General features: G+C 35.1%; 2 protein-coding genes across 2 annotated transcripts in view; one reads left to right on the top strand and one right to left on the bottom strand.

Annotated features, from left to right (window-relative positions):
- LOC106666791 (protein artichoke-like) overlaps positions 1-14,289 on the bottom strand; it is a 36,348-nt gene that overhangs the window by 17,376 nt on the left and 4,683 nt on the right. The window lies entirely within an intron of this gene.
- On the top strand, positions 1,205-2,734 carry LOC106666794 (protein OPI10 homolog). The gene is made up of 3 exons (XM_014394248.2): positions 1,205-1,403; positions 1,936-2,065; positions 2,127-2,734. Exons 1-3 carry the CDS (start codon positions 1,368-1,370, stop codon positions 2,561-2,563), a joined length of 603 nt encoding a protein of 200 aa, XP_014249734.1. The 5' UTR covers positions 1,205-1,367; the 3' UTR covers positions 2,564-2,734.

Below are 14,289 nucleotides of genomic sequence, written 5' to 3'. Positions count from 1 at the left end.
AATGTTGAGACTACAACAAATCCAATTACATCATTTGAAAGATTTGCTATAAGATACTTCTATTTGCAATAATCTGAATGACATAAAATGTTAGCCAATATCAGTTGGAACATGTCAAAATTACAAAATTTAAAATTTTGGTCATGATTGCACGTTCTACTGAGGTTACAAAAAAATACCTACAACTTGTCAAATTTCACTTTTTTCAACTTCTTCATCTAATATGCTTTACGTTGATATATCCAGGTTTTTAAATAACGTTGTAGTAGGGTTGAAAAATAAACGTAAAGCAAGGACAACCAAGAACTGTTTTGAAATGCTCTTTTTCCGCTAATATTTGATATCTCGGCAACAAATCTGGTCAAATGATCGACGTAATTGGTAAGGAACATTACCAATGTGTGTGAAAATTAGTTATTTCATTAAATTCACTAATTTCGTGGTCCGCTTGACCAATTAATATATTACAATTAATTAGGTTTTTAGTTGAGATAAAAAGGCCATTTCATTTTTCGACGAGAATCCAATCCGGTTACACGACATTTGAAAATGGCAAAAAAAAAAGGGAATTGACTTTATGATCTTGGAGTTGGTTCTCTGGGCAATTTCTGGTATGACTTGGTCGGGGTGCGCCGTGGTTTTTTTGGGTGCCCTTTATAACCGTTTTAACGTTAGAGATTTCCAAGACTGGATAGTTTGGTTCCGAACATATCATTTGTTATTAACCGGAATATACTGTCCTGAATGGTTTTTATTTGTGAATCAGATGCGGTCAATATTATTGTACAATATAGATTGCACAATAATTTGACGGTTGCCCCTTAACGTTCAATATTATTGTACAACATTTTGTTTGTGCAATAAACTTGAATAGTTTGAAGACGATATTGAAGTTTGTGCAATGTTTTCCACTTGTTGATACTTAACAAACTGACTGATATTGCGCAATAATGCCAACAGACGGTGCAATATTTTCCAGGTTACACAATATATTTTCAACTTTTCGTCAATCATACAATGTATTGTACAAACTTTCAATATCGTCTACACACGATCAATTAAATTGCACAATCCAAAATATTGTGCAATAATATTGATCGTCTATGGGCCGCTTTATAAGAATGTATTTGTTTCTGACTTTCGTGACGTCACGTATTTTGTATTTTAGCGGGCCGTCATCTGAGTTCTTCCAAGGCCGCCGCACTGTCTTCACTCTTCTGTAACCTTACTCCTCAGTTTGTTTTGGTCCTACAAAAGACTGTTTATCCTTTTCACGTGATCAGTGATTAAATAGTGCGAGAAAAAAGTTGATTTACATGAGTTTAGCCTGTTTACAACGTAAAATAAAAGCCGAAACCTGATTCAGAATGGCTATGTTCGGTCTGCTGGCGTCTGGGCGTATGGTAAGAACTAAACAAAGCCTTATTTGGTAGCTTTATATAGTGACAATTAAAACTTCTTCCCTCTAACTTTTGCGGTGTTTTCTCATTATTTAATTATTCGGAAATGCTAATTATCTTTATATAACAATCCTTTTATTAACCTTCTTCACTTAATTTAATATCAAATAAGTCTATTGTATATGACAAATATAAAATATATAGAATATATAATATAGGTTCAAAATAACACATTTTTTATGTGAATTGCCTCGTTTTAACCAGAGATTTTATGATGTTTGGAGTTTTGTAGTAATTTTCCAGTTTGAAAGTGTTATAAAGTATAAAAATAAAGTACCTATAAGTTAAGACTTCAAAGAAACTCATTAATTACCAAACATTGCAGATGATTATAAAAAGTAATTCATATACAAAATTTGCCCAAAGGAATTAGAATCCCCATCGATAATTCACTAAACATGTACATTTGGATTTGCTTTTGATTTTTTTTTTTTTTTCAGTAATTAATTTAAAAAATTTGTATATTATTTTGCAGGTCCAGACAAATTTTGACAGGGTTGGTGAAAAACAGTTTCTGATAACAATACCCGAAGCTGACTCAATAAATCACGTTGTTGTCTTTTTAACTGGGGCTGTCGCATTTCCCGATGGCTTTGGCGGATTAGGTCAGTTTGAAACCAATCAAAATAGTAAAATAAGAAATTCAATGTTAATCTATGCTTTCAGTATATTTTTCTTGGCCCAATTCAAACGCCCCGCCTAACTGGTGTCTCCTGGGTGTGATCACCAATGAAAAACCTTCCTCCATATTCAAGATATCAAATTTGAAAAAGGACAGCCAGCCTTCCCTTCAAGAGTCAGGCTTCCTTGCATTTGCCCAGACGAAAATATCGCACGTTGCTCAAATTGGCATCTCGATCGAGACTGCTGATGTGGTCCAACAGCAACACATGCTGCTCAACGCTGAAACGACAAAAAATCAAACACAGTTCGTCGAGTTCACTCAGAAAATGTTGGAGAGCTTTTTCAACTATAGCGCCAGCTTTGTTCTTACACCATCGCCGAATGAAGCTTACGTACCAATGAAAGTGGTCGAAGACTGGTATAAGAACTTTGAAAGGAAACTAGCATTGAATCCATATTTTTGGAGGAGCTCTGCTTAGCACGATATCATTGGAATATATTTTTCAAATGTATATTTACCTCTCTCTCTCTATTTATTATATCTTTTTGCCAAAACCTTATGCTAAAAGTTTGAAATGGTTGGTTATCTTCTTGAATTTTACTAAGGGTTTTATAGGCTGTACACAAATAAAAGTAATCTAAACTTTGAATTCTATGTGTATCTATCTTAACCCTGCCTATTTATTAACAAATTATCAATTGAAAGCATCGGTATAATAATCATTCGAGTAGATAATTAATTATGAACCATAGTGGCAAACGAATAGTTTAGTTGCGTATGAACTTTCAAGAAATACTTGTAACATGAAAATGTCAAGAAATGTTTTAATAATTTAATATCAGTCTTGAATGTTATGATGATTAAATTGATGAAATTGGTAGATGGGTAAAATGATGAAAAAGTCAATTTTCACAATTGTTTTACCATATAAACCTTGTTTTCTCAAAAATAGCAAAAGTTTATTGAAGCAAAAAAATTTAATATCTAGCCACTTCTGAAATAGGAAAATACTAAAATAAGTGAGAATGTGTTCTTATGTTTTGTTTTTGCCTTTAATTGGATTAATTTGTAAAGCGTAATGAACAAAATTGACAGCTGTACCGATGAATGTGGTGATGAACCTGTAGCTTGCTACACTACTAATCCACTTTCTTTTTACAAATGTATAAAAGGGAAACAACTAACTAAAATAACATACAGACCAACCAATGAAAACGAAGTGGCAAGACTCTTCAGGTAGAACAGTCCAACTAAGATGACCAAGCTTCATGTTGGATGTTGCAGCATCTTTTTACTTTTGTTTGGTCGTAATTTATGGTAAGAATTCATCACTCCATTTCTATGAATTAGTATCAATAACTGTGTTGTGTATGAGCATAATAGTTTGATCACATTAAATGGTTCTTTTGGTCTTGATCTTTCCTGCCAACTAGTAACTAAGCAACAACTAAACATTAATGAGATTTAAAAGTTGGGACGTTAAATTTCTCCTCATCTAAACTGGTAAAACATTAATAATAATATTCAATTAATTAAGGTTTTAAGTTGAGATAAAAAAGTCAGTGTCGCGAGCGGGATTCGAACCCACGACCTTCGGCTTGCTACTCTGTTACTTTAGCTCTCGTGACTTCGATCCACTCGGACGCTAACTTCCCATCTCAAACCCACCTTTTGAATTTTCCTCCCTTTTTGCCATTTTTCAATTAATAATAATAACAAATCGTAAAAAGTGAACACACTGCTTTGTGTTAGTGGGTTATATTTCCATAAAAGTCGGGATCCTTCGTTCCGGTAGACTGGCATGGGGAGCAACCGGCTCTGTACCGTTCAACAGCGCAACTTCCGCTCATAATGCACTTTAAACATTGGGCAATGTTTTGGCCCGTCAGTAGAAAAGAATACAACACGGCTTGATAGTAAAAACGATAAGACATCAATTTTATTTCGAGGAAGTAGGTGAAGTACGTATGTCACAATGGTGCTTAACATGGGCTAAATAAAAGCAGCCATCAGGATTTTCTGAACCATCAAGTTTGACGAACGGTAAACGAATGCTCATCGGTCTGATTAGTGAACCAGATGCAATCCTCAGAAACTCCAATTTACTCAGTTGAAACGAAAATCGATCTATTTTCTAGGTATACCCTTCGAGCACATTGAAGTTGAGGAACATGCTATTCTTTTCAATGACGTGGGTCTATTGTTATCCCTGTAATTCAATTCCTCTCTTTCACGAAAGATCGAGGTCGGGGTTGTATGGAGGACGAGAGGGACGTTCGAATTCTACTCGAAATGCTTGGCCCTGCGTTGTCACGCTGAAGAAGTTTCGGTTCGAATACGCATTGTTAAAGGCCGATCAACAAACACCTAACTCTTTCAAAATTCCACCAAACAAAACAACGAGGTGGTGCTAAGCAGAGGTAACTCATTGCATTACGGGCTTGATACATTTTTCACCGCGAATTCGATGGTTTGTTTAAGCTCGAAAAATCAGTAGCAGTTTTAAAAAGTCTGGGCACTCTTAAGCTGATTTTTGGACTGCTGAGACCATAATTCGTGAAGGAAACTAAAGCTGTTTTGAGCCAGTCCATATGGGAGATTTTTCTCGCTCGAATATCAGCAGCCACAACTGTACTTAAAACTATCTACTAAGAGGCTCCCAAAGGATTGTACTTAATTTCAAGGGTTTCCTTTCAGGATTTCTTAAACCAGCTCTGTGCTTCATGGGATGGCATGGCATCCAAGGTGGCATCATTGTAACCTAAGATTTTGTCAGATTTCTTCTTAAGGTGTGTGGAGGGATGAACCTCTAGCTGATCATTAACCAAAACAGAGAGAATAGGTAAGCCAAAATGAACGGAAGCGACTAAGCGTTTTTTAAATTAGTAGTTCTTATGCAGCAATTCGCAAATGAATGATTCTCCATGTGGAGGGTTCTCTAGACACTTGTGGGCGTTTTCTTTTAAACCGGCTGGCGTTAAGTGGTTTAGGTCCATTTGAAGCTGCCTGTCTGGTTTAGCATTGCATTGTGAAGTTTTTCTTTGATTAAGATGGAAATAGCATGTACTTTGAAATCCGAATGGAGTGCTGTATGTGTATAAACCATGAGACGCAGGTAGTTCACAATATTCGGGTTGTTTCGAACCTCCGGCTGGTGAGGTTGTTTTGCTGATTTACATAAGAGTACTGCCAAATGAGGCGAATGAGCGATAAATACAGCAGGCCTTTAGTAGCATATGTAAGGGATGATTTATGGTCCAGAGTTTGATTCAATGAGTACCTTATTATTGTTATTGGAGTTTTAAAGGTGCTCGGCCGATGTTATCTTATCATCCTAGTGTAATCCTAAGTAACGGACATTTGCCCTGAGATGAATAGGTTGTTCAGAAGGAGTGGGATGTGACATGACAGTGTGACATTTTTTACACCTCTACAGTAAGGTATGAAAATTGGTGGAGTGTCCGTTGAGCTTCTTCAGCTTAAGCTCTGAGATTCAGAAAATTAAGCAATAAAGCATCAGTAAAACAAAACATTCAGATATTAGTTACAACTTAGTTACTCTTAGGTCTCTTCATTCTTCTGTCATGACATCTCAATCATCTTCATGTCTAGTTATTTTCCTATTTGATCAAATACCAGATTTCTATTTCAAACATTTAATTCTTAATGATAATCAAGTGTAATTGTTAATGGTAAAATAAGAGTGCAGATTCAGTCATTAGAAATTCATGCTTATCTTAAAATTCAGCGATGTAGTTTATCAACCAGCTAATTCAATACTCTCAGTTATCGGGTTTGTGGTCAACATCAATCATCTAAAAGTTGATGTTTACTTTGTTTAGTATTCTTGGATGTATTTGGGTATTGTTATAAATTTATCGAAATTTATGTAAGAAACATGTTATGAAAATATCTACCTTTCTGCTTACTTGATTTCGCCTGTTTTGTTCAGTTGTTCTACTTATTCCCGTACAAAACCTACACAACCGTATTAAATGGAACGCGGATAAACATCAAAACACAAAGCCACTGAACATTAATAAGTCTAATATCGTGTACCATTTGCACATCATATTTTATTTTATTTTTTATGTACATTGATAATTATTTTTTCATAGATGAATACGTAATTTTCTGTCAAAGCACTCGGCCCATCGAGGGCCCAATTGTTTTCTCGCTTCTTCCAAGTCGAGTCGCTCGGCATAATACGACACGCTCCCATTAACAGCAATACCCTTCAGAAATAATTTCATTTCGATCCTTGAAAAAAAAAATGCATAGCTGAACCAATTATGAAAGGACATCATATTAGACAAAAAAGGTTTTCTCATTTTTCTGAATGGGAGGTTTAATTTCTAGCAAGATATGCTTTCGCTTTCGATCCTGAAGCAATGAGAATATTAAAAATTGAATTTTTCTTTCAGCGTTTCTCTACGGAATTTCCATTTGTGGTGGTTGATGGTTATTTCAACAGTTTTCCCAAGGAGATAAAATATTATTATATAAAATTATAAAACAAAAAAATTATAATATAAAATTACATATTCCAAGGAAATAAGCAATAACGTGGCAAGGAAACTCTTTCTCTCTCTCTCTTTCTCTTTTGCTCTCTTCTCCCTTTTCCTTCATTCTCTCTCTTTCTTCTTTCTCGCTCTCTTCTTTCTCTCTCTCTCTCTCTCTCTCTCTCTCTCTCTCTCTCTCTCTCTCTCTCTCTCTCTCTCTCTCTCTCTCTCTCCCTCGATGTACATGTATGTCCCTCTCTTTCTGTCTGTCCTGGAGACCAAATCTTAAGTGATGTATGTAAAAATAAAACGTCAATCAATCAATCTCTCTCTTCTCTTTTCTCTCTCTCTCTCTTTCTCTCTCTCATTCTCTTTGTACCTTTAGCCCTCGATGTACATGTGCCTCTCTTTCTGTTTGTCTCTATGCTTGAGGCATACGTTCTATTTGGAGAAGTATGGCGATCAAAAAGGAACATCAAAGAAAGAGATAGAGAGCTAGACATAGAGGTTTTATTGTGATTAAAATACTATTTTTACTATTGTCCACATTTATTTTATGTGAGTATAACATGACAAAACAATGGACCTCCGGACAAACACTAATATAATTTTATCTATTAGTTAGTTTTAATAAAATTTTGTTAATTACGATTTATACCTCGCAGTTAACTTTTTGATAGTTATAACCCCATGTTTTTCATTTTATATTTCAAAGCAAACCTTCATAATTTCACAATCGCATTGTATCAAAACTATGTTGAAATTTTCAAAACAGCGTGCAGCCGTATCAATTCGCACTACACCACGGACAATGCGAGGAAACAATTTAATTAATTACAGAAAAAACTAACAGAAATAGGAGGGCGGAAAGACATCAATTCCGCACGTTGACATAATCTACTTCATGTTCGTTTCCCTCAAGATACGCTTGATGAAACAAAGACTGAAGGGAAAGTAGATGTCATTTCGGGACAGCCTGATGAAAGTAAATTATTCACAATAGTTTTTTGACGAGGGAATTTTTTTATATTTGTTTATTTATTTATAAGTATTGTCGAAAAGATTTTCGGACTTCCTTCTACAATAAGGAAAAGCAGTACTACTTTCTTTCAAACAGCTTGCCTTTAAAACTTTCAGAAAGTTCAAAACTCATATGCGTACAGACATTTTCTCCCTATTTCGTAACGTTTTTTTTATTAAATCTCTGCAGAATTGTAATTTCCATTATTTCTTTCTTCTACGAGGAAAGGAATTTTCCTTTTGTTAGGACAGGTTTTTACGAATTGATAAATTTTGTTTAAACTACAACTCAAAACTTATTAATTATTCTGAAAAAAGATAATTAATCTTTATAGTTTAATCTACGATTAACCTGAAAACGACAAATCCCCTCCTTCATTCGAATCAATCAAAAAATAAAATCTTTGGCGTGGATACCAATAAATGGTCCTCTGGGCCGGGCAATTCTTAAAAGCCTTTTGTTTGTTTTTAAAAAAGCGCTGTACTAACATTTCTGCGAACTAAGGGATGAAAAATTTGAATTTAGACATTGCATGTTTCAATTTAATAAATAATATATCTTGCTGACTATACTGACATTGCACACAAAATACATGAATGGCACATCGACACAGAAAACAAACTCTTTGAGCCCTGAAAATGATCTCAATAAAGATCGAAAAATTGGCACGATGAAGAAAATGTTTTTCTAAAACTTACGTCACACCAGACCGCACCTCACGATCTTCAAATAATAATTCAAAAATAATATATATTGTTGATATTGTTTTATTGCCGGCTTTGAAACCTGAGATAAATAATATAATAGGGGCGTCGGTGGCCGCAACGGTTTAGGCGTTGCACGACGCTCATCACTGTAAGGTAAAGGTTCCGGGTTCGAATCCAGCGGCCCTGCATTCAAACCCGAAATACTTTTTTTTTGGGGGGGGGGTTACGCTGGCATATTACCCATGAAGTTTTCGATTTTTCATTTTACTGTCGAGCGTGATCGGCCGACCAGGGCCAGATCCCCGCCGCGCGCCCGCACCACTCACTCAACTCCATCATCTTCTCATCTTCTAAATTCTCATGCTTGAAGATAATCAAAAAGAAACGTTTATCGACTTTAGAAATCGATAGATTATGTTGAAAGCTGATGGATTGTTGCTTATTAGGACAGATTCTAAGTTTATTGGTTTTGAAATGTTTGGGACTTTGCTCAGATTTTTTAGCAGTTTGTCTCTTTCATTTTCATATTTCTGAACATTCAAAAATTATGTGGGAAGGATTTGAAGGGCAATCGCAAGTTGGACAGTTCGGAGACGATGCCAAACCGATTCTCTTCTTGTAGCTACCCCATAGGCCATGATTTGTCTTCAGTCTAACCCGAAATACTTACAAATCGGCTTTTTTTTCAAAAACACCGGCACCCCGAGGGTTGATATAACCTCTGCTGTTACGAACCCCGGACGACAGCGTATAAGCGTTGAGGACGCTATGATTATGCTGAAAAGTCCCTCGAATGCGTGAGTGGTGGCGGATGAGAACGGGTAGTGAATCGGTTGCTCCTACTCGAGTATACTTTGCACGTAGGTGTAGGCTGAGCTCGTTTGGAGGATCTTACCGAAGGCGATACTACTAGGGGGTGGTTAGCAATTCCACTATAAACAAAACCGCGGCCGAAGCGGATCCCGTAGTTTCTACGCTAAAGAAGCCCCAATACTCTGGGAGATAGAGTGGCCTTCTCTATCTAGGGAGTGCGCGGGAGACCGGGCTGATGTATTTAGGCTTAGGTAGCCCTTTGCGCGCGGCATACGGTTCGATGCTTATTGCGGACCCAACCACTCGGAATGGGCAAGCGGGGAGCGAGGTTGTCTTGGGCCTTCGGGGCTGAGCTGCCTCTACAGCAATGCTGCAGCAATAACACCATTCTGTCGTAGTGGAGGTGCATCAGCTCTCATCTTGAGAATCAAAACGTTCGATAAGGCCGAATAGGCTAGGTGCGGTCGTTAAAGATCCTCACTGTCCTTTCTAGGACGACCGAGTATACGGAAAAGACTGTTGCGAACCCTCGTAAAAAAAAAATAATAATAATATAACCTAACATTAAGATGGGTGACGATCAAGTTACAGGTTCATCACCCCGCAGACCGCACACATAAATCTCACAATTTAACATCAAGTTTGTCCGCTTTTTGAAAAAATTAAAATACGCTTGTCTATGTTCAATTTACGTGATTAGTTCTCTATGGCAACGGTAGACACGGTTTTCCGGGCCGTAAAAGATTCTAAGAAAGAAATTGGCTCAGTGATAAAATTTTTTAGTATAACATTGAGAAAACTAATTGAATGTGTTTTAAAGAGGTGGTTTTTCTTTTGAGGTGAAACCAATATATAAAACTTTGATTAAATATCCCATCATCTTTTCTACGAATATACTCACCCGCTCGCCTATTTTTGAAATATTTAATTTCCTGAATTATTTGCCTTCTTCAACGTAACGATCGAAGTTTATAGTCCTCCGGGTCGGACAAAAGCCTTAGAGTTTAGCTCAGTGGTAACGTGTTTTAGTATCAAATATGTAAATTCAACTGGAATTAAATAAATGAATTTTTGAAAAATTAAACTAGCATGTAAAATCTTGCTTAAGTAACCCTTCTTCTTTTGTATAAATATACACACTTGCACACCTATTTTTTAAATATTTTTTATATCATTAACAATTATTTCCTTCTCCGTAATTTTAACAATCGTGGTTTATAGTCCTCCAAGCCGGATAAGACCTTTAGGGATTGACTCAGTGAAAAAGTGTTTAGTATAAAATTTAGAGAACTAATTGGAAAAGTTTTAAAAGAGTGGTTGTAAACAAAATTGTTCTAGTATATAAACCTTTATTAATAACCTTTCATCTGTGCTATAAATTAGTCTCCTTCAACTTCGGTTTTACTGTCCTCCGGGCCGGATCAGACGTAAAATCAACTTTTAGTTATTAGTGTACATATTAGTAGTTAAGGGCCTTACAAAACGTGGCGTCAATTTGATCATTTTGCTTTTCTAGAAAATAAGACGTCAAACATAATATATTTAAATAATAATTTGCACTAGAAATAGATTGTAGATGCGAATCTAAATTGTACTTATTTTAAACTTTCTAACTAGAAAGTTACGAATTATATGAATTATATTGCATAGCGTTGGTCATAGTTTGGGACAAATAGTTCTGAACATGTCTAACAGACTGGATCAAATAAGATGCCCTGCAAGAAATTTTATTAATAAAATTATTTTTCTGTGCGTAATCAAATTATTAATAATAAAAATAAGGAAACTTTTTTCTTTATTCGTTAAATGAAAATAGTTTAATCAAAACATTTGGAAGCATTAAGCTTTCAAAATTTGACATTAGCCTCTAAAAGTAGTTGAATTCTATGTAATCTAATATAATCTAAAAGGACATAAAGACTCTATAAAACATCCGTCTAATTCACCAAAAAGATAATGTCAAATAAAGCGAGCTAGATTCAATAGACAATAGACATTATAGAGCATTGACATGTGCAATACATTACAATATAAGAAGAGAAAGAACAACAACCTTATAGACATCGCAAATAGGATTTTCAAATGTAAACATCATGGGCTCTAGTGGGAAAAATTACAGAAAAACAAATACATGTAAGAAAATGAATCTATCAAGAAGAACTTTCAATTTAATAAGATAAGAATTACATAACTTAGTTGTCTAAAAAAGTTAATACCTGGTTGGATTTAGCTATCTTATATAGACATATTCCACTATTACTATTAATCTACTATTATTAAAAAAAAGTTGACTATTTAATATTAAATAATAATTTCAGCTGTATTTTTTCTCCAATAAGAATTCCTGAAAAAAATAAATCATTTGTCTTCGTTAATATTAAAATAATGTACATATCAAATCGAAGATATCTTTGTTGAGGCAATTTGCATGGTCTATTTCTCCAAATTACACGACTCGTTTTTTCGTGAAATCCGTCATGTTAAATCCTTTAGATCCGGTGGTTTAGAATAACAGGTTGGCTGACTCTTCGACGGAAATCAAAGGGTCGCGAGGATGACGCGCGAGTTTCAAAGATACTTTTCCCCCTTTTTGACAGAAGATTTTTCCAAAATTGAAAAACGTATGTTAGCCCTGGAGAGAGAAGTGAAAGTCAAAGATGTGTCGTGGTTGATGCACCTGACTTTCTATATCAGTTACTGATGATACAATTGTTCAGAGCATCACACTGAGTTCGCTATTACAACAATTGAGAAATAAACGTAACACGAGGTAGCGTATTGCCTTACCTTCTTTTTTCCCTAACGTGGCTCTAAATGTATACAATATTTTCCAGCAATTATTTTAATCGCATTCCCCATTTGAGAATAAAATTAAACTGTAAGTGCTCTTTCATTACAGTAATAACTATCAGAAAATACTTGGAATATGGAATATTAAAATCAAACAGTGCAACTTGATAAAATGAAAAACTCATTTTAAAAGTTGCTTTTAGACAAAATTCCAAGAAGTCTAGATATTTCGGTTATAAACGAAAGGAAAAATGTACATTTTCTGCAAGAAATTTTGTACAATGAACTTCTTAACATGGATTTGATTTTTGGCTGGATAGGAAAAAAATTTCGTGACCATTTGCGCGTCATCGATTTCACGTTACCGGTGATTGCGCATGTGTTGGGTTAGGTTAGGTAGGGTTACGTTAGGGATGTGTTAGGTTAGATAAAGTTAGCTTGTGTAAGGACGGGGTAAGGATCGGGATGGGTTAGGTTAGATAAGGGTAGAGTTAGGGTTAGAAACGGTTACATGCCCATGATTCAATGTTTTTCCGAGATACGGAGAAAATATGCGAGCGCGAAGTGCAAGTTTTACGGGATATTTTTTCACATCAAACAAAATGTGTTAAATAAAATCTATGATGTTATACTTATTACATAGTTTACTTATTACATTATTGGATAGAAAGTGGAAAACAATGGTGGTCTGCACAACCACGATGAAAATAAAAGAAAAGGATTTATTACACATACTTTAGCTCAAGAGTTTTTGTAAGGTTTATACGATTGATCGAATAGGAATGAAAATGCAATCTTATTTTGTGTGATCAGAAAATGAACGTCTTGATAATTTCTCAAATAATAATTGTTTAACTTCCACAATTGGTCTAAAAGAACCGTCACTATCAAGGATGATGGATGTGTAATAAATACTAATAATAGATTAGTAGACTATCAACTAAAATATATCTTTTTTTGAGAAGAATTCAACGTATAAGCGCCATCATCCAATTTAAGTACTACGTAAAACCTCAACTGTTGCCAAGAAGTACAATGAAAAGCATACATTTTTGTATAAATGTATATGAAACAATACAATTCAACCACAAATTTCCAGGCACAAGTCACCGAAACAAAGATGCTAGGTTGTAAATTTCTTGTTTGTGAAAATTTAGTTTAAAATTATTCAATCCTTAGTTAACATAAACAGCCCAAACACGGAGAACTGTCTCGAAAAAATTCTCATGATTTGCGTTAGGTCGTTGGAGGTTTTGCGGTTTAGAATGTCGGAGATGGCAGGACTTTCATTCAGATCTTTAAACTTTAATCCATAATGTACGGAGTTTTTAAATCTTATAATTATGCTATTTTTATTCTGAAATTGGCCTAAAACGCCACAATAAAGGTTACCCATGATGGAAAGTAAGAAGATACAGAAATGGTAACTATAAATACATATGTATGTATAAAGTTAAAAAGAAATACCCCCCTTCTATCAACTGGAATTAAGCAATGCAACAACAATAAAATAATACATTATACATCGTGCTCGTCTGGCATAGGAAAAATATTCCAAATGAAAGGAGTCGGCGTGTAGACTCTCCCTATTTATATCCCTATCGTTGCCTAACCATGTATACGATCTTGACCTGACAGTGACTCAGATTACGATTACGATCTTGTCTGCTTATGAAGGATTTGTTAAAATAATCATCCTTTTCTTTTCCATTTCCAAAAATAAATAAAAGGGTTTTGAGCCAATCCATTTAAACACTTCTTGAGTGCTGTAGTGTAATTTCTTTCTTCATTAATGTTTGGGTAAATCTGTTTTATGACAAAGAACATTTAAAACAATTTAGAGAAACCTAGTCATTTGGCTAACCACATTAAAAAAAAGAACTATATACAACATAATTTCACCTTCATCCCTTTAGCAAACATAGACCCGGTAGAGGCATTCAGAAGTCCCCTGGACCTCTTTGAATGAGTGATTCAAGAAATGGAGGATCAGACTACGAAATCCAAGCAAATAACCGTATGTCATCTGCTATTTGTGATTTACATCGACAAAAGATATAAACTAGTCAAAAGACTACCTAATGTATCAAAACCCTTATCAAAAAACGCCTCATTTAACATCACTACAATCAATCTGGAGGTACGGAATCGAACTGTGGGGTTCAACCAAGCGTTCTAACCTCGCTTAGTATCTTACCTTACTATCCATACAAACTTTCAGATCCCATTTGTCCTCGAAACTACAAGAAGTCGAGAAAGACGTCTCCATTAAACTCTTGACCTTTCATCCAGAACTCTTCGACAATCTTCTAACCCGACTAATGGCCAACGGCCTCGCGATTTATTCCTTTGTGAGCAAAAGAGAAATGGG

This window comes from Cimex lectularius, unplaced genomic scaffold (genome assembly GCF_000648675.2).
Source record: "Cimex lectularius strain Harlan isolate CLEC.00 unplaced genomic scaffold, Clec_2.1 scaffold223, whole genome shotgun sequence".
NCBI lineage: Eukaryota > Metazoa > Arthropoda > Insecta > Hemiptera > Cimicidae > Cimex > Cimex lectularius.
The sequence above is the reverse complement of the archived record's forward strand: the minus strand, read 5'-3'. Positions and strand labels throughout refer to the sequence as shown.

What these genes read in the sequence shown, in the direction of transcription:
- LOC106666794 (XM_014394248.2), top strand. Translation starts at nt 1,368, where the DNA reads ATGGCTATGTTCGGTCTGCTGGCGTCTGGGCGTATG. An exon ending in TGCTGGCGTCTGGGCGTATG is followed by an intron (nt 1,404 to 1,935) that starts GTAAGAACTAAA and finishes ATTATTTTGCAG; the next exon opens with GTCCAGACAAATTTTGACAG. An exon ending in CGATGGCTTTGGCGGATTAG is followed by an intron (nt 2,066 to 2,126) that starts GTCAGTTTGAAA and finishes CTATGCTTTCAG; the next exon opens with TATATTTTTCTTGGCCCAAT.